At 50.9% G+C, this 19,828-nt stretch overlaps 1 protein-coding gene and 1 long non-coding RNA gene across 7 annotated transcripts; one reads left to right on the top strand and one right to left on the bottom strand.

Moving 5' to 3' along the window:
• Window positions 1–8,239: 8,239 nt before the first annotated feature.
• On the bottom strand, window positions 8,240–13,744 carry PHB1 (prohibitin 1). Its single transcript, XM_035571453.2, has 7 exons — window positions 13,618–13,744; window positions 12,941–13,066; window positions 12,382–12,543; window positions 11,723–11,865; window positions 10,834–10,950; window positions 9,602–9,697; window positions 8,240–8,611 (listed from the first exon to the last, which is right to left on the bottom strand). Exons 2-7 carry the CDS (start codon window positions 13,026–13,028, stop codon window positions 8,399–8,401), a joined length of 819 nt encoding a protein of 272 aa, XP_035427346.1. The 5' UTR covers window positions 13,029–13,066; window positions 13,618–13,744; the 3' UTR covers window positions 8,240–8,398.
• A 1,616-nt stretch (window positions 13,745–15,360) lies between these two features.
• LOC118260925 (uncharacterized) lies at window positions 15,361–17,333 on the top strand. Of its 6 annotated transcripts, none has more exons than XR_004782333.2 (5): window positions 15,361–15,493; window positions 15,740–15,923; window positions 16,038–16,141; window positions 16,225–16,447; window positions 16,956–17,333. It is a non-coding gene; the product is annotated as an uncharacterized LOC118260925 (long non-coding RNA). The 6 variants fall into 6 exon arrangements; XR_004782332.2 differs by having other exon boundaries at window positions 16,027–16,141; XR_007709134.1 differs by having other exon boundaries at window positions 15,429–15,446.
• The last annotated feature ends 2,495 nt before the right edge of the window (window positions 17,334–19,828 follow it).

Raw genomic sequence — 19,828 nt, 5'->3', positions numbered from 1 at the left:
GCGCGCACGCGCGCGGGAGCGCGCCGAGGAGGTGTCTGCCGCGAGCGGGGCGGGGGGGGACGCGCGCGCGCGAGCGCGCTGGGCAGGGGGGAAACTCCCATAGGCCGAGGGGAACGCGAGCCAGGGGCGCATGCGCCGTCGGGCGGCCGTCGGTTCCCCTCCCGCTCGCGATTCACCTCGGGCGCGGCGGAGCCGGAGGGGAGCGCGGCGCGCAGGTGAGGCCCGGGGGGGCGGGGGGCGCGCATGCGCGGGTTCCGGCGCCCCGCGGGGCTCAGGTGAGGTGGAGGGGGGGAGGAGCACGGCGCTGGCTCCTCTTAGCTGCGCTCCCCCGGCAGGGCCGACCGTTACTCTGCTGAGGCAATTACAGAGGCTGCCCTAATTGCAGTCAGCTGAGCCGGGCAAGCCGTGGCGAGCGCTTCGCCGCGCTGTGGCTAACCCTGGCCCGCGCCTCCCTCCGCGGCTCTGGCGAAGGCCCCGGTCGCAGTATTGCCGCCGGCGGCCTGGGGAATAATGGCCGGAACGAGAGCCGGGCCAGTGCCAGGTCTCGGGGCCCTGCTCCGCCGGGATAAATGTGGGTAAGGCCTCACAGAGCGGCCACCGTGCAGGGACGGTGGCGGTCTCGGGCTGGGAGGCGCCTTGGAAGGGCTACTTGCCACGTAGGGTGTCACAGAGCTTCCCCTCAAGAGCTAGATAAGACCTTAAAAAGGGCCTTATTAGCGAGGCCCAATTTGACTCGCAGTAGATGGAAGAGCCTATCGTTTCTGTTATGCCAAACCCCAAGTAGTCACTTGTTCCAACCTTTCTCTCCCATTACAATACTAATAAATACTTAACTCTAGCTTGTGGTTTCTTGATTGCACCCACCTACAGGGCCTAAGTGTGATATATGAGAGATGTGACAAGTTAGAAGTGTTTATCTGTTGATAGAACTCACTGTTTGTGTCAGGTATGGGGTTCATAAAAGGATGTGGAGTGGGTCAGGGCTTCTTTCCAGGCCGGCACAGCATTTTGCAGCAGTACAACCTCTGCCAGGAAGCTGCAAAGCCTGCTCCATAGTCTTGAAAACCACTTATGAGCACTGTGTAGGAGGGAAGAGCACTGCTGCGGTTTAGGTTTAGCAGCAGCAAAAGAATTAGCAAAAGCAGCAGAAGCAGGAAAAGGGTGAAAGGCACCAGTGTTTTTGGTAGTTAGCTGCATCCCAGGGACTTCAGGAATCTCATGTCATGTACTTTGACTCCCTCCTGCCCACTTTCAGACTCATGTCCCTGCCATAGCACCCACTTTTTTTTTATCTTTTAGTCTACAACCCTTTCTTTACCTGTGGTTTGTTGTCTTATCTGCTGTTTGCTGGAAATGCTCCCCTAACAGCATAGAGCACTTGATTTGAGGTTCTGTAAAAAAAAAAATCCATCTGTCCTCTGAAATGCTTCCTGCTAGTGCATTTGATCTTCTCTTGATTACTGAACTTAAAATCCAGATTTGAGCTCCCTGTGCAGAGCAGGGGTTGGGACTCTCAAAGTGCATAATCAGATAGGGGCAGTATATGCTGGAGAAGCACCGTGGTGGATCAGAACCGTGTTGCGAGCTTTCTTCTTTGCCCTAGCAACCCTTACTGTGGGGGCATGGGAAAGGAGCAGAGCACAAGCACTTTGCTAAGACCAGCCCCATGGGAGCTATTACTAGCAGGCCCAGTCTGTTCTCTCCTCTGCTTGGACTGTGTATAGCAGGAGGGGGGGGAAGGGATGGTCAAGGGAGACCCTGGGCTTTGGGAGCATTAGCATTGCTCCAGTTCAGCCCAACACCCTTGTGCAATGCAGCTTCTTGAGGAAGAATAAAGAGAATGTCATGGGATGATGCGATGCAGCTGTTGGTTAACTGGGTGTACGCGAGGGATGCCACGTAACTGAATTTCAAGCCTTAAGAGGACAAGAAGAAAAATGCTGGACACCTTTTTTTTTTTTTTGGCAGGTGAATGAACAGGACAGCGGTGACCCTCTTCAAAATTCTGAATTTCATCAGAGGGACATCAGAAAGCAGTGGACATTCTTGCTCAAAGGAGCACAGGTGCAGAGTGAAGCCACCAACTATTTTAATACCTGCACAAAGGCACAGCCACTGCTGGTGTCTGTTCATGGGACAAGAGTAGGCCAGTGCCTTGATGAGTTCTCCCTCTGGTGTGTGGGGAAGAGCATTTAGTCTCCCAGGTTGTTTTGCTGTTCCCTCTTCTCTGATGCCGTGTCTGTAGTTTTCTACCCTGGCTTCTTTACCCTGAGCATACAGCATGAGGTCCCCTTATGTTGAAATGGCTACTGGAGGATTACAGAGGCCTTTCTTGTAAAAGATGCTCCATGTCCTCAGTTTCAGGTGATGCCAACAAGGGTGATGTTACTCCACCCATGAGCTGTGCCTAAATTAAAAGGAATTACTAAGTCCCTCTTTCTCAACCAGAACTCTGCAGAGGGAGAGGGGGGAAAAATATGGGACCTCCCCTATGAAGAAAGACAGAAAGCTGGGGATGTTCAGCCTGGAGAAGAGAAGGATACAGGGAGACCTCATTGTGCTTAAATGGGAGCTTATAAAAAAAGATGAAGAGTGACTTTTTACACAGGAAGATAGTGAGAGGAAAAGGGAAAATGTTTTCAAACTAAAAGAGGGGATATTTAGATTAGAGGTTAGGAGGAAATTCTTTATTCAGAGGGTAAGGTGAGGCACTGGAACCACGTTGCCCAGAGAATGCCAAGATGCCCCATCCCTGGAGGTATTCAAGGCCAGACTGGGCAACCTGATCTGGTGGGTGGCATCCGTGCCCATGGCAGGGCTTTTGGAACTAGACGGTCCTTAAGGTCCCTTTTAACCTGAGCCATTCTACAAAGTGCAGATATTGAGTCTGAAGGACTTCTGACGTGATGACACCAAAGCATTTGTCCTTATCATCCTGCTGTGTCACTTAAGCATTGGTGTTGGGGAATGGGCTGCTGCAGAGGAGACTGACTCTTCCTAGTCCCACTGTGTGGTTTGTCTCCTGAATGCCCAGGGCAGCCCACATTTGCACATTTTGCCTTTAGTCAAACAACTGGCAGGAGACAGCTCCTCACATCTCCTAGGGAGAGCGCCAGCTGAGTGGTTCGCTGCTATACTCAGCCACTACCTTCAGTTCTCTACATTCCTCTCTTTGATCTAGTTTTTGATGTGAAAAGACATGTCAGCCAGGTAGAGGGAAACAAAATACAGGAACGGTCCCACATCTCCGGTCGCACATGATCTGCTCCCTAGCACACACCTGCCTCATAGCCACAGATCCTTATCACAGCCCTCTGTTTTCCTTGCTGTCATCTCTGCTTTCCCTTCACACTGTTGTTTAACTTCTAGAGGCAAATTTGTGCATCTTGTTCACTGTTCAGTAAGGTGCTGTGCTCCCTTGCCCCTTCTGGCATTTTTCTTCTCACTGAAGTATAACCAGTATGGGAAATGCTCTCACACATCTTCCTCATTGCATGCAGTGCCAGGAACAGGTGATACAGATCTTCATTTCCTGCCTTAAACTGTGGCAGTGTTTCAGCAAGGAGCTTTTTGCAGCTCACTCCAGAAGTAGTAGCAATACAACAGTAGGTGAAATTATCCCCTGCTAGATACCAGATCATTTCTTGCTAAGTGGCTTAGGACCTTTCAGGGTAAAAAATACAGTAACAATATGAGAACTTGCAGGACCAGTTACTTCACACACCGGAACACAGCGTTACCCACCTCTGTTTTTTTGTTGTTTTCCTATAGGAATGGGTGTTCTAGACTTGCTGAGAAAGCAAACCTAATGAGTACGAGTATTGCTGAGATGCAGCTCTCTCTGCGTTGGGGATAACCGCTAACACACCAGCTGCAGAATAGCATGGGGAGGGGAAAATCAGACAGAGTTGAGTTCCTACATATATCAGCAGTTAATTTTCTTGTGGCATGGTTCAGCTTCTTGGGTTTGCAAAGCTGGGCATTCCTGGGCAATCTCTGAGCTGGCTGCTCTGGCTGTTTTTTTGTGTCTTACCAGGTAGTAATCCCAGGCTGGAGTCCTCTTGTAAGGGAGATGTCTGTCTAGTCCAGGGCCTGCAATCCCATGTGAACTGTGCTGCTGCGGAATGAGCCACAATTTATGAGAGTTCTCTATTTCACCCAGGCAGCGATGGCTGTATGCTTCATCAGGGCTCTTGCTACAATGATTTCTTGGGAAACTCTCAGCAGCCAATGAAACAGCCCTTCTAGCATTCTTTCTTCTACAGCCAACAGGGAGATGGGTTGCCTTCCTGCCTCTTCCCAAAGTAAGAGGTGACTCTTGGTAGCTTGTTGGTGCTGGTGCCGGGGCTGGCACTAAGAAGGACTTGGTGGAACAGCACTAGCTCTTCTCCACAAGCTTGCTGTTTTGCTGAGGTTTCCACATCCTAACAGTTCTGTTTTGGGAGCAGCCTGAACTGGGCATGACTCGGCATCAAGGACCTCGCGAGTATGCAGTTGCGAGTGGGACTCTTTCTCCTTTCCCAAAGGAGGAATGTCCTTGGAGAAGGGTGCTGCTCGAGGGTGCTGCAACAAACAGGCCCAGCCCCATCTGGGAAAACAAGCCAAGGGTGAGAAGAGAAACTTAGGCAGGGGCAGGGACACTGACAGCTTGCTGATCTAGACTGCAACCCAACCAAGTTCTCTTGGACCAACACTTTATCTTTTAGGTATCCTGCTATGTCCTGCAGGATTCAGGATCCTTTCAAGCAATGGGAAAAGAAAGGGCTTTTCCTGCTAGCTCATGTCAGAGGAAGCCCTACACTCTCTGAAGGAACCACCACTCCTGAGTGCTGTCCTTTGAGACTGTATAAGAGCAAAGTAGAAGTTCAAAGAGGAAATTTGTCCCCACTCTCCATTCACCTTTACTAGTTAAGCGTTAGGTCACAATTAAAGGTTATCTGCCTTCAAATAATATTGCGAAGTTAACACGCACCAGCATCTCTTCATGCCCTAGATTAGACCTCAAGGGCAGCAGGATGTAGGTAGTGTTCATACAATAAACAAACACCTGAGAAGCAGAATTCCAGACTGAGGTGCTTACCAGTGGTAGTGGTGACTTTCACTCTACATTTCTGAGAAGACACACACAGCTTTCCCCAGCAAGTATTTTAATGCTGCAGGAATCTCGGTGTCTTCAGGGACACAGCAAGGACAGGTGTTTTCAGCGTGATTTTACAGGGCCATGTGCAATAAGAGTTTAAACTCAGCCTGGCTAAAGCAGCTGCAATAAATGGCTGCTGTAGCTGAACCACTAACTGTGATGATGCTTTCTTCAAGTGGGACAGGTCCCCTTGGTGTCTCCCCAGCTTCTCTAGTTCCTTTCCGGAGAAGAGCTCAGCAAGAAATGGATGGCTGCTCTACCGCAGGTCCTTTGCCCATAAATTTATTTTTTTATTACTTTCTATGGGTGGGGAAGGTGAACTTACCATAGTTATGGTGAGCACATGGTTAAAAGAAGTATCCACTGTATTTCTTCTGAGGCATCAGATACGTCACCTTCTCTGGAGTTTGTTCTGCATCCCTTTAGCTAGAGTACGCTGTCCCCCATCACTGATATTTCTCACTAGGTGTGACTCTCACCTCATGCTTCACCAAGCAGAAAAACAAAGCACAGGGAGTTGTCATCTCTAAATAAACCTGACCCACCTCTGAGATTTACTTATACTAGTGTATGTCAGGATGGACTTGCTGGACTGAAATCAGCTTAATTCTGCTGATGGAAAACAGGCATATGAGGAGCATCTCTGCCCTCAGTGCTACCTAGTGCCAGCTGAGGAATAATTAAACTAAATTTGGCCCTAAGAATTGCTCCCCATCTCCCATCTGAGAGTCCATCTGAGCTCTAGCCTGGAATAGGCAATTATTCACTTCCTACCTCCTACCATGAGTGTTTCTCCCCCGTCCTCTGCATTTTAGGACAGAGGCATTTTCTGCTTGATCCATGTGGATATAAACAGCACAAAGGGAGCTATAAGGAAACTCCTCCCTATTCCTCATTCTAACTGCTTCAGACATGCTGCCAGCTTGCTGCAGGGTACAAATCATTACAAGCTTGGGTAGCTCCCCTACCTGGAGAGGCGTCAGCAGCTCTGGTGCATCAGTAACTATCAGGAAGTAGATGCCCATTCCTATGTAACAGCCATTCTGCAAATTACAACTGCTCCCGAGTATCTGTCCATATGGTCGCTTTTGGTTGTCTCCTCGCAAGTCAGATAGGCTGGTTATCTATTAAATAGGAAGAGAGAGGGTGAACAGAGGAAATCAGGCAGTTTCCTCTTTATCACGAACAAAAGTTTGTTTGGCTGGTCTGAACATTGCTGGCAGACTGGCCCAGCTGCAAAAGCTGAGCTCTTCCACTAGCATGAAAGGAAAGAGAAGTAAAACCAAATCTCCTGGGGGGAAAATAGAGAAGAAAAAAACACACAGACCACCTCTTTGGAAGTTTGCAGCCAAGGCAGAGTGGGGTGGACAGGGAGATTTCACTATGGATTGTAGGGCATTGATGTGCAAAGATGGCAACCAACTGCTGCTCTTCACTCTCAAGTGGGAGATGCATTCTAGCAACTTTTTGCCAGCACAGAGGGTTGCACTCCCCCTCATACAGGGCCCTGCAGCAGCCCCAGCAGGTCTCTCATTGCATATAAACAGAAGACCTTGCCTCAAACTGGGTTCCCATAGCTTAGTTTTTGGGCTGTATTCAGAGAAATACAAGCAACAAACCTGTGTTGCCATTATTGTAATTGCTCTGGTGCCAACTAAATACAGGGCTTCAGATTAAAAAACTGCCAAGTTTTTACCAACACCGGGTCTTCCGGTATGAAATCATCATACTAATGGTCTGGATCCAAAGACTCAATGCAGTTTTCTAATATCAAGCTAAATGAGCTTGTGCCACTGAAGTTACTCTAGATGTTTCTGTTACTTCTGTCCACCCTGAATTAGTATTGAGCTAGGGAAGGCCTTTGGGGGTTACAAAAAGGGCACAGAAGAAACACTGAAAGGGCTACAAAGAGACACGCTGTAAAGCCAAGCCACCCTAGGACCAGCATTAGAAAAGGAGACAGACATTTGCACATTTCAGTGTGTTACTGTAGGTTAAAGGGGTTAAAGCCTGGAGAAGGGATCGGAAATGCTCAATACAGAGTCAAATGGGCATCAGACGTTTACCAGCACAGCCTGGTACAGGGAGTAAATGTGCCTGCCTGTGGGTGCAGCACTGCCTGTCTCGTATGGCAGCTCATCGAAAGCTCGTCTGGCAGCTTGTGCTCCCCCCTCCACCCCCCCCGTGCCCAAACACTGTGTATTATTGTGTGTGCCCTTGTCCACATCCACTCCGTACATCCTCAGCTCAGGGCAGGGTGACCTGCTCACCTGTCCATACAGGGAGGCAGAGGCACACACACCTCTTTGTCCCCACCACTCTCCCGGTGCAAAGAGCAGAATTGCTGCTGCCATCTGGTGGGAGAGCAGCCTGGCTGCCGGCCTCATCCACTCCAGTTTGTATTCATTTTGCCTTGTGAAAGAGGTGACCTCGTCTCAAGTGTTCTTTTGAGCTAATGCAGCCTGTTATAGAATCACAGAATCATAGAATGGTTTGGGTTGAAAGGGACCTTAAATAGCATCTAATTCCACCCCCCCCTGCCATGGCCAGGGAAACCTCCCACCAGACCAGGTTGTTCAAAGTCCCATCCAACCTGGCCTCAAACAATTCCAGGAATGGTACATCCACAGCTTCTCTGGGCAACCTTTTCCACTGTCTCACCACCCTCATAGTAAAGAATTTCTTCTTAATATCTAATCTAAATCTACCCTTTTTTGGTTTGAAACTATTATTCCTTATCCTGTCGCCACAATCGCTGACAAAGAGTCCTTCCACAGCTTTCCTGTAGCCCCCTTTAGGTACTGGAAGGCTGCTATACAGTCTCCCTGAAGAGCAAGCCCTGAGCATCCCTATTCCGTAGTCTAAGACCTGTAATTATGTGACAACCCCTGTTCAGCCAGCCTAAAGGTTCTGAACATCACTGTGACACCTGATACAAGCACTCATGTTCTGGGAGGCTCCTGGGCTACTTGTTTGTGCCAGGAGCAAACAGATTAAAACTGCTCCTGTTGCACAGACTGCATGAAAAGGTGCAATTCTCAAACCTAGCTTAACAGTCAGTGGAGCCACTACTCTGACCATACATGGGAGGAATGCCGGTTTGTTCTGAAGAGCATTCAGTTTTATTTAAGAATTCAAAATCAATTGTATTTTAATTTTCTCTGCTTTTAGGCAACCAGGAAATTACAAAGATTCTTTTGCAAAGGGCTGATCTGGTAGATAAAGGTGATCAGGCTACCTACAGCTGCAAAGCCAGGTTCACTGTGGCAGCTGGAGGAGCACAGACTGTCCGGAAGGCAGGTAGGTGATGTTGCGGGACCGTGAGAGCTGGTAAGCGATGTCTTCAGCTGCCTCCAGCTTCCGTAGTTCAATCAAGCCATCACCTGCAGTGGCCAGTGAATTGGCAATCAGCTCAGCTGCTTTTGAGTCTCCCTCAGCAGAGATGACAGCTGCTTTCTTCTGCTGCTCAGCCTGAGAGGGAACAAGTGAGAAGGAAAATGAAACAGAAAACAAGAGCAAAAGGGAAGGAAAATGCTACTGTCCTGTTTAAAGTAGCAATTCCTACTTCACCACCCTACTGCTCTTTCCCCAAGCAGGAGACTTGAGAGAGATAAAATAGAAGGTGGTTTTATTCTAAAGTTGTATTTTGACTTTTTTTGTCTACTGTGGAAAAAAGGTTTAAAAAATCTTTTTGAGATTGTCTTATCTTAACCTCATGAAACATCAACCCACCTAAGGGTACTCCTAGTAGAAAGTTATCTAAAAAAGATTTGAGATCTTCGCCAGTGGAGCTAAATAAACTCTTGTGCTGTTTAATTATCCTGATTACATGCATCTTACTACATCCACTGGATGAATTCAGGGTGTAGTTTCAGGTTCTTGCAATCTTAACAGGTGTTCAGCAGGTTCTCAGCTCTATCAGGGTAGTTTTACATGAAATTATTTCTGTGGGTGTTCAGGCTCCTCACTGACATCCTGGGTTGATGTGAGATTACACAGTCTCACATGCAATTAATAACACTCCTACGACACAGGCCTCACGCCCATGATACCAAACACCATGGAAAACTTCAGCCACCTCTCAAAATTCACAAACAGCAGGATCACTCAGGTTGCAAATCTCAACCTTTAACCCCATTTATAAGTAACATTTTCCCTTGAGTGTATTCTCTCTTCTCATCCTTGCAGGCACTTCTGTCCTGAAGTCTTACAAGACTTTGACATGAAAAAAAAAAAAAGGAAAAAAGAAAAAAAAACAAAGAACCAAGAACAGAACCTTAGGCTTTACCTATCCAACAATGATGTGCCAGAGCTGAGAGCTGTATAAGCATTATGACCCTCAGTGACATCTGTCATTCACCTGTCCAGTACCCTGAACAGGAGATGTTCACTACGAGCTGGATTGGCAAAGAGATACCCGGGACTGTTTCCAAGTGAAAGTTCCTCTGAAGGATAATGTACCTTTTCCACAATAAATCTGGCTCGCTCTGCTTCTTGCTGGGCCACTTGCTTCATTTCAACCGCCTCAGTGAACTCCTTGCCAAAGGTCAGATGTGTCTGGAGGACAGAAATCACAGTCCACAACAATGACAATTTACTGCAGCACTGTTATGAACAGCACACCTCTGAGGTAGAGGGCAGCCTGCCTGTATCTGTGAAGATGGAAAACCAGTATCCCTAAAAGAACTGCAAAGTAACAGGAACTATACCAAGCAGGCCTACCCAACTTGTTTGGAAGCGTCAAGAGAAACCATAAGCGCAACTCCAATCCACCTGATGGGTTAACACGAGTACCTTAAGGGACATACCATACTCTCCTGACATCACTTGCTTGCACACCTAGAGGAGGGAGTCTGTTTGCTCCCCTCCCTTGCCAGGGGAGCGTGCACTCTGCCAAGCAGCCGTGAACTTTTCACGCTCAATTATTCACTGGTGTACTCTGCCTGAGCTGCTGTAGACACATACAGATACACTGCGATGTTACAGGGGAAAGGGGAGTTTCCTTAAGTGGTGTATTCAGAAAAAAAGTTAAAAAAAAAAATATTACAAAGCCACCTTCCTGTGAACACTTCCTATGTGTTCAAAGCTAAATGAGAGTTACTTACTTACTCTAGGCAGATTTTGTGAAGGAAATCCCAGAAGAGAGATATGCACATACAAGTCAGGCTGCACAAGGTTTCATTTCAAAGCTTATAAGGAGGTAGAGGGAAGGAGGGGAGAGCTCCCTCCCTTGAATAGCCTTAGAAGACATCACAACTAAGAGGAAGTAGTATACATAGCAGAAAAAAAGGATGCTATCGAAAGTGTACATTTTCACTACCTCCTCGTGCCTAAGACTTTCTCCCTGTGTCTCAGGGTGCCTGTGGAACAGCAGCCTTTCTTTATAGCAAACTGCAGACTGATCTATCACCCACAAAATCATTTTCTTCTCATTTTTAACTATAAAAGCCCTACAGTAGTGAAGTCTGTTGATAAGCCAGTGCATTGGAGCCTGCAAGAGCTTGTTCAAGGTCACAGAAGGCCAGTGACAAAACTAGAGGTACTGACTTGAACTGTAACCACTACATCACATGCAACTGCAGACAGACAAACATAGTCTAAACTTCCAGGCCCCTTCTTTGGTCATCCATCGATTCTCTTCCCTACTGCTCTTATTTGGGCAAAGAGAAAAACTGAAAAGGAAGAACCCTTACCAAGGATACATCATCCAGAATGAGGCCAAAAGTTGCTGCTCTCTCTGTGAGGTCTTCACTCACTTGCCTGGAGACCAGCTCTCTCTGAGTGATCAATTCTCCAGCATCAAAGCGAGCCTGAAGTCAGGGTGAACAACAGTGAGAAAAAGGCTCCCATAAATGACTCTCCCTGCCCTGCTCGTCTTTGCACCCATGAGCCCCAGAGTTAATCCAATTCATCTCCCAAAGCTTGCAAACACTGAGCTACCCATGCATTGGAACAGGCTGCCCAGAGAAGTGGTGGAGTCACCATCCCTGGAGGTACACAAGAGAGGTGTGGACGTAGTATTTAGGGACATGGTTTAGTGATGGACTTGGTAGTGTTAGGTGATGGTTGGACTTGATCTTATTCATCTTTTCTAACCTAAATGATTCTATTTGAATTAAGAGAAATATTTGGAATTGCTGTCCAGTTGAGCACCTCACATAAAAGCATACAAACTGTACTACAGATGGTTAGTGCTTATTCAGTAGTCCCCTGGGGATGCTTCCAAAGCCAGAAAACTTCAGAAAGCTGAAATGTAAGAATAAATGAGAAGCGAGAATCCAAGTCTTCTGACTCCCACTCTGAAAGGCAGCGCTAACAGCAAGTCATGAAGAAGCCTCCTTCCATCCAGACATCATTCCACTTGAATAAAGGCCAGGCAGTTAGAATGACAGAGGAACACAAAATTGTAGCACAGCTACAATTAGCTCTTCTGGATTGCCCATTAGAGCTGGAGGTGGAAAGAGATTTCTTAGTTTGGAGCACTACATCTTATATCTTCTACACTCTATCAGGTCCCTTGGATACTAAAAAGAAGAAAGAAAGGTGACAGGTGGAGCTCAGCAGTTCTCACACCATTCTTACCACAACAGACTTCAGGATTTCAGTTGTGATTGAGGGCAGAACACGCTCATCATAGTCCTCTCCAATACTTGTGAAAATCCGGGGCAACTGGGCAGTCACTGGTCTAAACAGAATACGCAATGTGATGTTCACATTCTGCAGATCTGGAGAAATACAGTCAGAAGTTTAGCTGCAAACCACAGCAATAGGAAATATTCTGAAGTTGTCCTCTCTAGAGTAACTAAATGAGAAAGGATAAACACTCGGACTTCTTTTTGCCAACAAAAATGAGTAACTTTTAATATTCCTTCCATCTAGGGATCCAAATCTTCCTTACAGATAAGATTTAAGCTTCAGCTTGCAATGCAGGATATTACTGGCCCTACTGTACACATAGAGATTTTATGTTTAAGGGAAAATTTACAAAACTGAAGGAAAGATCCCTTAATCCATTCTGTAACTGAAAGACAGATCAAACCGTTACTGATGCTGTGCCAAACTGGACTCAGCATACATGGAAACCCCGTGTCCAGAAGAGAAAAGCCTCACACAAATATTCCTTTTCTGCAGGTTAGAGATCATAGAAGTCATGACTGTGATAAAGCTTTTTCTCATGCCTCTGTCCATCTAGCTACTAACTAAGCAGTGAAATCTTACAGCTGTCTGGTTCAAATACTCACCTTTGCTGCCAGTGATGACAGGTATGTTACGAGGGCGAGAACGGCAATCAAAAATGATTGGTTTCTGTACCCAGGGGATGAGGAAGTGGGTACCTTCTCCTACCACTGTGTCCTGGACCCCACGGAATCGGTCAAAGATAACGGCTCTGTGGCCTGCATCAACTGTGGAAGAAATAGTGGTTTAACTATTATCATCAGTTTAAAGTACACACCATCAGAACCTTCTCTGTAGAAACAATCTACTGAGATGAGTTAAGATCTTTTGCTATAGGAAACTGGTGAGATTAATTATACTGTCAGGAACAAAGGAAATAAAAAGTCTCAGCCATAACTGGTGACCCCTTAGGCTGCTCACAAAAGCAGCATCCAATTGACAGCTTTCTTGAGAAAGGACTCTGCAATCCTCTTGCCTATGGAACGTATAAGGTATAAAACCGCTCAGCAAGGCTTCATGACTGTTTTCCCCAGATGCCATTAGCAATAAAAGAGCAACCAAAATGCTGACAAAAAGAATATAAAGTGATATCCTTTATGTAGTAAAGGATATACTGCCACTCACCATTGTAAAGAGCAGAATTAACTACTCCACCTGCAACAGCCAACCCCAGGCCAAATTTCCCAAGGCTTTCGAGCACTTTTGCAGCCATTTCACATGTGAGGTTCTAGCCCCTTTAAGAAGCCCCTCCTGCAAAAACACACAACTTTGCATGCACTTGCCTACAGATTTGAGAATTAATCCTCCTCCAAAAATCCCAACCTGCAATGTTCGCATTCACCCCAGAAACTTTTTCTCCCCCTCAACGGCCACTTCAACCACACCGGCATCCTCCACTCTGACACCTCGCGCTACTTCTCCCTGGGGCTCTAAGCCCAAGGCCTCGCAGATACCCGCGCTCCAGGGTCTCTCCCCTGCTGCAGCACCACTCCGCAGGCCCAGGCCGCCTGCCCCTAGGCCACAGCTCTCCCCATCCCCCCGCGCTGCCCCGACCCCCGGTCTCCTCTACACTGCCCACACCCTGACCCCCCCATCCTCCTTCCTTCCACCCGCTCCAAGGCCGCTCACCCCTAGGCCGGGCGCCTCGCGAGCCCACGTCCTGCTGTCTCCCGCAGCCCAGCCCAGCCCAGCCCGCTCCCACACAGCAGCCCGGGCCCCGGAGCCAACCAGGCCGTCCCCGATTCTCTCTCTCTCACCCCCCTCTCCCCCACTCCTTCTCCTCCTCCCGCAGCGACCCTGACCTCCACATGAATCCACGACCGCCAGCCACACTGCGTCTGCGCACTATGCCAAGACGCCCGCTCCTTATTGGCCCACGCTTTTTCGTGGCATTCTGGGAAGTGTAGTTCTTCTCCGCCTTCCCGGGCAGTATACAATTCCAGGCGAGCCCGGCGGCGTCCCTCTTGTTGAGCAAGGCCACTTGCCATTGGCTGTGTCTCTCCCGCTGCGCGCAGGTTGTCCTGGGAACTGTAGTCCTGGTAGATTGAAGACAGATAGGGGCTGTCCTGGTACGGTGTCCAGCACGGGGGAATGCTGAGACTTGCGAGGGTTCTGAGTTGCTACCTAAATGCCCAGACGGGATGGAGCAGCGTGTGCCCACTCCTTTCCAATCACAGGAGAAAACGGGGCTGGAACTGGCCTTTCCCAGTACTTCCTGGGCAGAGGAGCAGTGGGTTCTGGGGTTGTGGGGGGCCATGGCTGCCCCTGGCAGTGCAGAGGGCTGTCAGACAGCCTAGTGAATGCCCAGAGCTGAAGGGCACCATAAATGGTTTTCTGAGAAGTGGCAGTGATGACAAAAGCAGGGACCCCAGAAGCCCAGTCACATCCCCTGTCTGACTGCAACATTCCCAGCTAGGTTCTGCATCCAACTGCTATGCACTTAGTCACCCCTTTCGTGTGAGAAACGAGACAGCCCCAGAGTCACCCTGGCTCCTGCTGTGAGCACAGGTGCTGGCATAGGACAAAGGCCCCTTATTCCATTACCATGAGCATACCCTTTGGCCCAGCAACCCCAAAAGCAGGAAGACCAGTGCTGCTGAAGGGAAGCAGCTCTCTCCCATTGCCTCCATGACTCCTGACTAAAAGGGAAACGAGAGGAGAAACAAACAAAAACAACATGACACTGCCCAGGGAGACCCCAGAGCATGCCCTTCCTGCACAGAGGCATCCACGTCCACTGTGCACCCACTGTGGCACCTTCCCTGATGGATTTTCCCTCCGATGTGACACCTGTGAGCACAGGGGACTTCATTACCCCTCAGACCATGCCCACTCCTGACCGTGTAGCAGGGAGAAAATGACGATAAACCCTCTAAGGCCCAGCAGATCCCAGGAGCAATTAGGGAACATTGTGTCCTCTCCATGAGCTCAGAGGAGGATCCCTTTCCTATCTGCTCTGTTCAGGGTGGGGAAACCAAGGTGCAGAGTTACTCTGCAACCCAGAAACAGAAGCTCTGGTGCCAAAACCTTCCTGCATCCACTGTCCTTTGAGTGGGGTGATAGATGGGGGCTCTAAAAGTGAGAGCGGGTCCCAGAGGACGTCCACAATTCAGCTCTTGCCTGCGTGTGCCTGCAACTCAGCATGCGCAGCCTGTGGCAGATCCTGCCCGGGAAAGTCACAGCAAATGCTCGAATGTCAGGATGCCCCCGTGCTTTGTCCCCTCTCGGGTCCTCCGCGCCACGCCAGGGTCACGCAGGGCCGTGAAGCAGCGGAACGCGCGATGGGTGCGCTCTGGGAGCCGTGTCCCGAGTTCGGCAGCGCTCCGTCCCAACTCCCGAGCCGCGAAGCGAACCCGCCGCGCTCTCTGCCGCGCCCCTGGTGACCGAGCCGCGGCACTGCAGCAAACGGAGCTGCGCGCGCGAGGAAGCCCCGCGGCTGGGAGCCCCGCCACCCGGTGGCCAAAACGTGGTACTGCGGGAGTTAGCTCAGCGCATGCGCAGTACCGTCACCTTTCGGGCATGCGCAGTAGCGCCCCACCACGAGGATGCGCAGTAGGGCCTGGCGAGCCTGGGGGGTATTGCCGCGGCGCTCGCTGCCGCCACCTGCGGGGCCGCGGGGCGACCGTGCTCGGTGCGACGCGGCTGCCCCGAGGGCGCGTTTCGCCGACAGCGGCGGTGGTGCGACAGGGGCGGGTCATTGAGCCACAGCGACTCAGCCGAGGCTGCTGGTGCCTCAGGACATCGCGCGGGTGGGGCAGCGGTGGGGCTGCACCGCTCCGGGCTTGGTGCAGTGGGGTCGGTGCTCCGGGGGCCTTTTGGGACCCACATTGGAAGAGTCTGAGCAGAAAGGGGGGGGAGTGGCGTGGGGGGTGGTATTTGCGTTTTGGTGTCCGCGTGGGGCCAGAGAGGAATGCTCTGTTGCAGGGGGCCGTGTTGGAGTTGGGGGCTGTGTCTGTGAGGCTGGCTTTCCCACAGCCCGGCCAGCTCACGCGCGCTGGGAGGCACAGAGTCCTGCTGGCTGCACGTGGTTTTGTGTGCAGCTCCTGGCAGTGAGGCAGGCAAGACCCTTTGGTGGTTACAGGCTCGAGGGTGCCACCTGTGAATATTGGTAAGGAGGGCTTGAGGGGGGGGCATGCTTGGTGTCCTGCTGGAAGTGGGTGTGGGGGACTGCAGTGGCCAGGAGCATGGCCATTCCCATGGATGCTACCCAGGGTGTCCACAGGCAGGAAGCGGCAGGAGCCCCAGTGCAGAACGGAGGGGCGGCAGCCCGAGGCCCAGGTCTGCCCACGCAGGGAATTTCCAAGCGACTGCTCAGAAAAGCTCCTGGTCAGTTGGAGGAGGGCCAGCAGCCCAGGGCAGGCTCTGTGAAGAAGAGCATCTATCAGTGACTTGTTCCCTTTCTTTGCCAGGGCTGGCACTGAAGTCCCTTCGTCCCCTGTGGCCACTGTGGTCATCTGTGTCTGGCTGAGGCTGGCAGAGCTTTGGCCCATGTAAAGTGTGCAAGACCCCTTGGATTGGGTATGTGACAGCTGAGCCACCAGACCCATAAAGAGGAGGAAGCTGGGGGAAAGAGTGAACAAGAAGTGCCTGAACTGCAAAATCCTCCTGGTGGCACCAAGAGTGGGAACTGCAGTGAGTACTGCCCAGCCCATTTTGCCACCCGCCCCCCCCCCCCACCCCTCCACCTGTCCCTGCTTCCCTTTCTTTCTTGTGCTCTTCACTGCCCTGGCTCTCTGTCTCCATCCTTCTGTCAGGCTCTCTGAACCCCCTCTCTTACCCTGGGGGTATCCCTGCCACCCTTTATCAGATAGGGGTGCATACTTGATGAGGATAATAGTGCAACATTTAATGCAGCATTTTGCTGTGTTGAGTGTTTTCATTGCCTCTAGTCTCCACAAAGTCTAGAAAAAAAAATCAGCTAACTTATGTTAAGGGACAGGAAGGAGTAGGGTTGAGGTGATTCCCAACCTTTCACTTAGTATATGCACCATAGCCATTAAACAGCTGGGATTAAGTGCCTGTGAGGTACTTACAGGCCAATGCATGAGATTTGCATTGCCTCCTTGGCCAGTGGCAGATATGAATCTTGATGACTGTGTTTCACTAACTTCTGTAAAACATCAGTGACTGTTATTTACAGGTGGAAGAAGCCTTCTTGGCCCAAATAAATCCAGAACGGCAGCACTTCCTGAAAACTGGAGACTGGGTGTACATACAATGCTGCTGGAGGAACTCCCACTGTGATGGCAAGGTCCATTCCTAGTGCCATTAACAATGCAAATGGCAGTGAGAGTGGAAGGAACAGACACCTGGATCTGTGAGCGACATGTTGTGAAGAAGAAGTAGCTATGTTCCAGGAGCAGATAACAGCGTGCAGCCAGCAGCTTCCCCAAGAAAGAACACTGAGGGGAAAAAAAAAAGACTTGTTGTTTTTTAGCATTTAATGATTGGCAAGTTGACAGTGAGATGGTTTTATGTTAATGTAATCATAGAGGTAAAGAGCTGGATTTGGAGCTCCTTTTCTGAGCAGTGCCTACTGGTTTCGGTTGTGACCCCATGCCCACACAGCCCTGTGTTGTTCTCTGGTGTCTCTGCATGGGATGGGGGCCTGGAGCTGTCTCCCCTCCAGCCGAAGCACAGTCCCTACCCACAGCCCCTCTTTGTAATAGCGTCTCCAATCCCTTGGTCACATTTCACATTGCTGCGCCGGGCCAAGCCCTATGGCTCCATATCATTCTTCGCTTAGTTTTATTTCTTCCACCTCTGCACTGCAGCCCATGGCTACAGCAGGTGACCATTCCCCATGGTTGCATGTGTATGAATGCTGCTCCAGGCCTGATTTCTGAGGTGCCCCAAGGGAAGAGGGGGAGGGAGTGTGCAAGCCCTGAGGCCCTTGCAGGATCCCTCACAAAAGTGATGCACATGAGTTAATATACAGTTGCTTTCTTGCTTGTGCTCTGGGCAGCAGGAACTATCCCTTTACACTAGGTATGTGGCCATTTCCAGTAGCTAAGGGAGTGGGATAAATACTAGCAGATGGGAGGGAGGAAGCATGGGCTGTGGGATAGTGGCCCCATATTTCTGAGAGGTTGCTCTTCTGAGGTGGATCTAATGAGGGTGGATCCAGGCAGCCCTTCTGTGTAAAGGGGCTGTACCTGGGTGTGGGTGGGATTGTGGGCCTGGTGGAAGCGGAAGAGGCAGTGGAAGTAATAGCACTAGAAGTAGTAACAGTCTGTTGTACCGTTTGATTTTTCCTGGAGGCTCGTGCAGGAAAAGGGATGTTGTATACCTATTCAATGCCATGCTGTTTGGCTCAGGTGTCTATGAGGTTGTTGTAGAAATCACAGAATGGCAGAGGTTGGAAGGGACTAGTCCAAACCCCCTTCCAAGCAGGATCATCTAGAACACATTCTGCAGGATTGCATCCAGGCAGGTTTTGAATATCTCCAGAGAAGGAGACTCCACATCCTCCTGGGACAACCTGTTCCAGTGCTCTGTCACCCTGACAGTAAAGAAATGCCTCATATTCAGCCAGAAATGAGTCCCGTTGTGTGATTCAGATCTTGCTGGGGTGCTGTGTCACCATAAGACTTACTTTTCAAGGCCCAAAATAGTGTTCTGGGTGGGGGCACGGGCTATATTTCCAGCCATGTGGCAGTTGCTTCCACCACTGTAAGCACAATGGCGCTTGCTGTCTCCAGTGTCCCGGGGAGCAGGTTGCACATTGGCACATCCCTTCAGCTGTGGGGGCTGCAAGGGGGTTATGGTCTGGCCATGATGTCGGGGCAGTGGGAGCCTCTCTGGCTCTTGTGCTTCAACCTGGCGCGCAGCTCAGCACCATGTGCAGCCGTTGGTGCTCAGTGCCCCCCTCTCCCCTGCCCCGGGAAAGGGGAAAGAATTGGGGGTGGGTAAAACTTGCGGATTGAGATAAAACCGCTTTAACAGGATAGAAAATGAAGGGAAAATAATAACAACAACAATAATCATGTGTATGTATACACAAAACTATTGATGCATGCTGCAATTGCTCACATGTGTGTCCGAATACCCAGCCAGTTCTTCAGCAGCGGCCGCCCGTCGCCATCCTTCCCAGTCGGTGCTCCGCGTGATGTCGTCCGTTACGGACACCCCTTTAGGGTCACTGTCCCGGTTGTGTCTCCTCCCAGCTCCTGGTGCAGAAAAAGCGTCTCCCCTCCGGCCCGAGGGTGCTCAGCGCTCGCAGCCCCTCCTCGTGCGACGGCTCCGTCCCCCGGTCGCCGCGCCGGGCCGGGCCCCGGGCCTCGTTCCGGAGGCGGCGGCCTCGGGCGCTGAACGGAGGGTCAGAGGACCCCCGCCGGCGGCAGCGATCTGCCGAGCCCGGCCGGCCGCTCAAGCCCTCCCACCGAGGCCTCCCGGCGCGGCCGGGAAGGCCGTAGCCGGGGTCGGCGCGGCCGGGGCGGTCGCGCTGGGCCCCGGGCCAATGAGGCGGCACCTAGCGGCGCGGCTACGAAGCGATGGGCGGGGCATGCAAATCGCGTTGGGGACGGAGGCAGGCAGGCGGGGGCGGAGGGGGCGGGTGAAGAGGCGGGGCGAATGCAAATACAGGGACGAGAAGCACCAATCAGCGAGGAGCAGGGGTGGGGCGCAGGGGCTTCGTGGGCGGTGCACGCAGCTGGTGGGCGGTGGGGAGGGAGAGGCGGTGACGGGGGCGGGGCATGCAAATCAAGCGCGGAGCTCCGCTAATGTGGCGCGCGGGGGCCCGAATGGGCCGCTGGGAGGCCCCGACGGACCGGCGCCGGGGCGCGGCGGGGTCAAGGCTCCGAAGAGAGCACGGAAAGACCGGCGAGGCGTCGGGTACAGCGTCCGATTCAGCATCGGAAGCGCGGGAAGGGCGCTTGGCTTAGTGGCCATGAGGTGTCCGGAAGCCGGAGAGGTGTATGGGAAGAGTATGGGAACAGATGTTTAGTTCTCAAGACTCTGCCGAGTAGGCGGCTATGTTGAGAACACGGGGATGTTGGGAAATGTAGTTCTTGA

Source organism: Cygnus atratus, chromosome 25, assembly GCF_013377495.2.
Source record: "Cygnus atratus isolate AKBS03 ecotype Queensland, Australia chromosome 25, CAtr_DNAZoo_HiC_assembly, whole genome shotgun sequence".
Lineage (NCBI taxonomy): Eukaryota > Metazoa > Chordata > Aves > Anseriformes > Anatidae > Cygnus > Cygnus atratus.
The sequence above is the reverse complement of the archived record's forward strand: the minus strand, read 5'-3'. Positions and strand labels throughout refer to the sequence as shown.

Bases quoted from the DNA above. Each gene is read 5' to 3' on its own strand.
- PHB1 (XM_035571453.2), bottom strand. From the start codon at position 13,028: ATGGCTGCAAAAGTGCTCGAAAGCCTTGGGAAATTTGGCCTGGGGTTG. The intron at 11,866-12,381 runs GTGAGTATTTGA...GTATTTCTCCAG, and splicing joins TGTCATCACTGGCAGCAAAG to ATCTGCAGAATGTGAACATC. The intron at 10,951-11,722 runs GTAAGAATGGTG...CCCTGACTTCAG, and splicing joins AAATCCTGAAGTCTGTTGTG to GCTCGCTTTGATGCTGGAGA.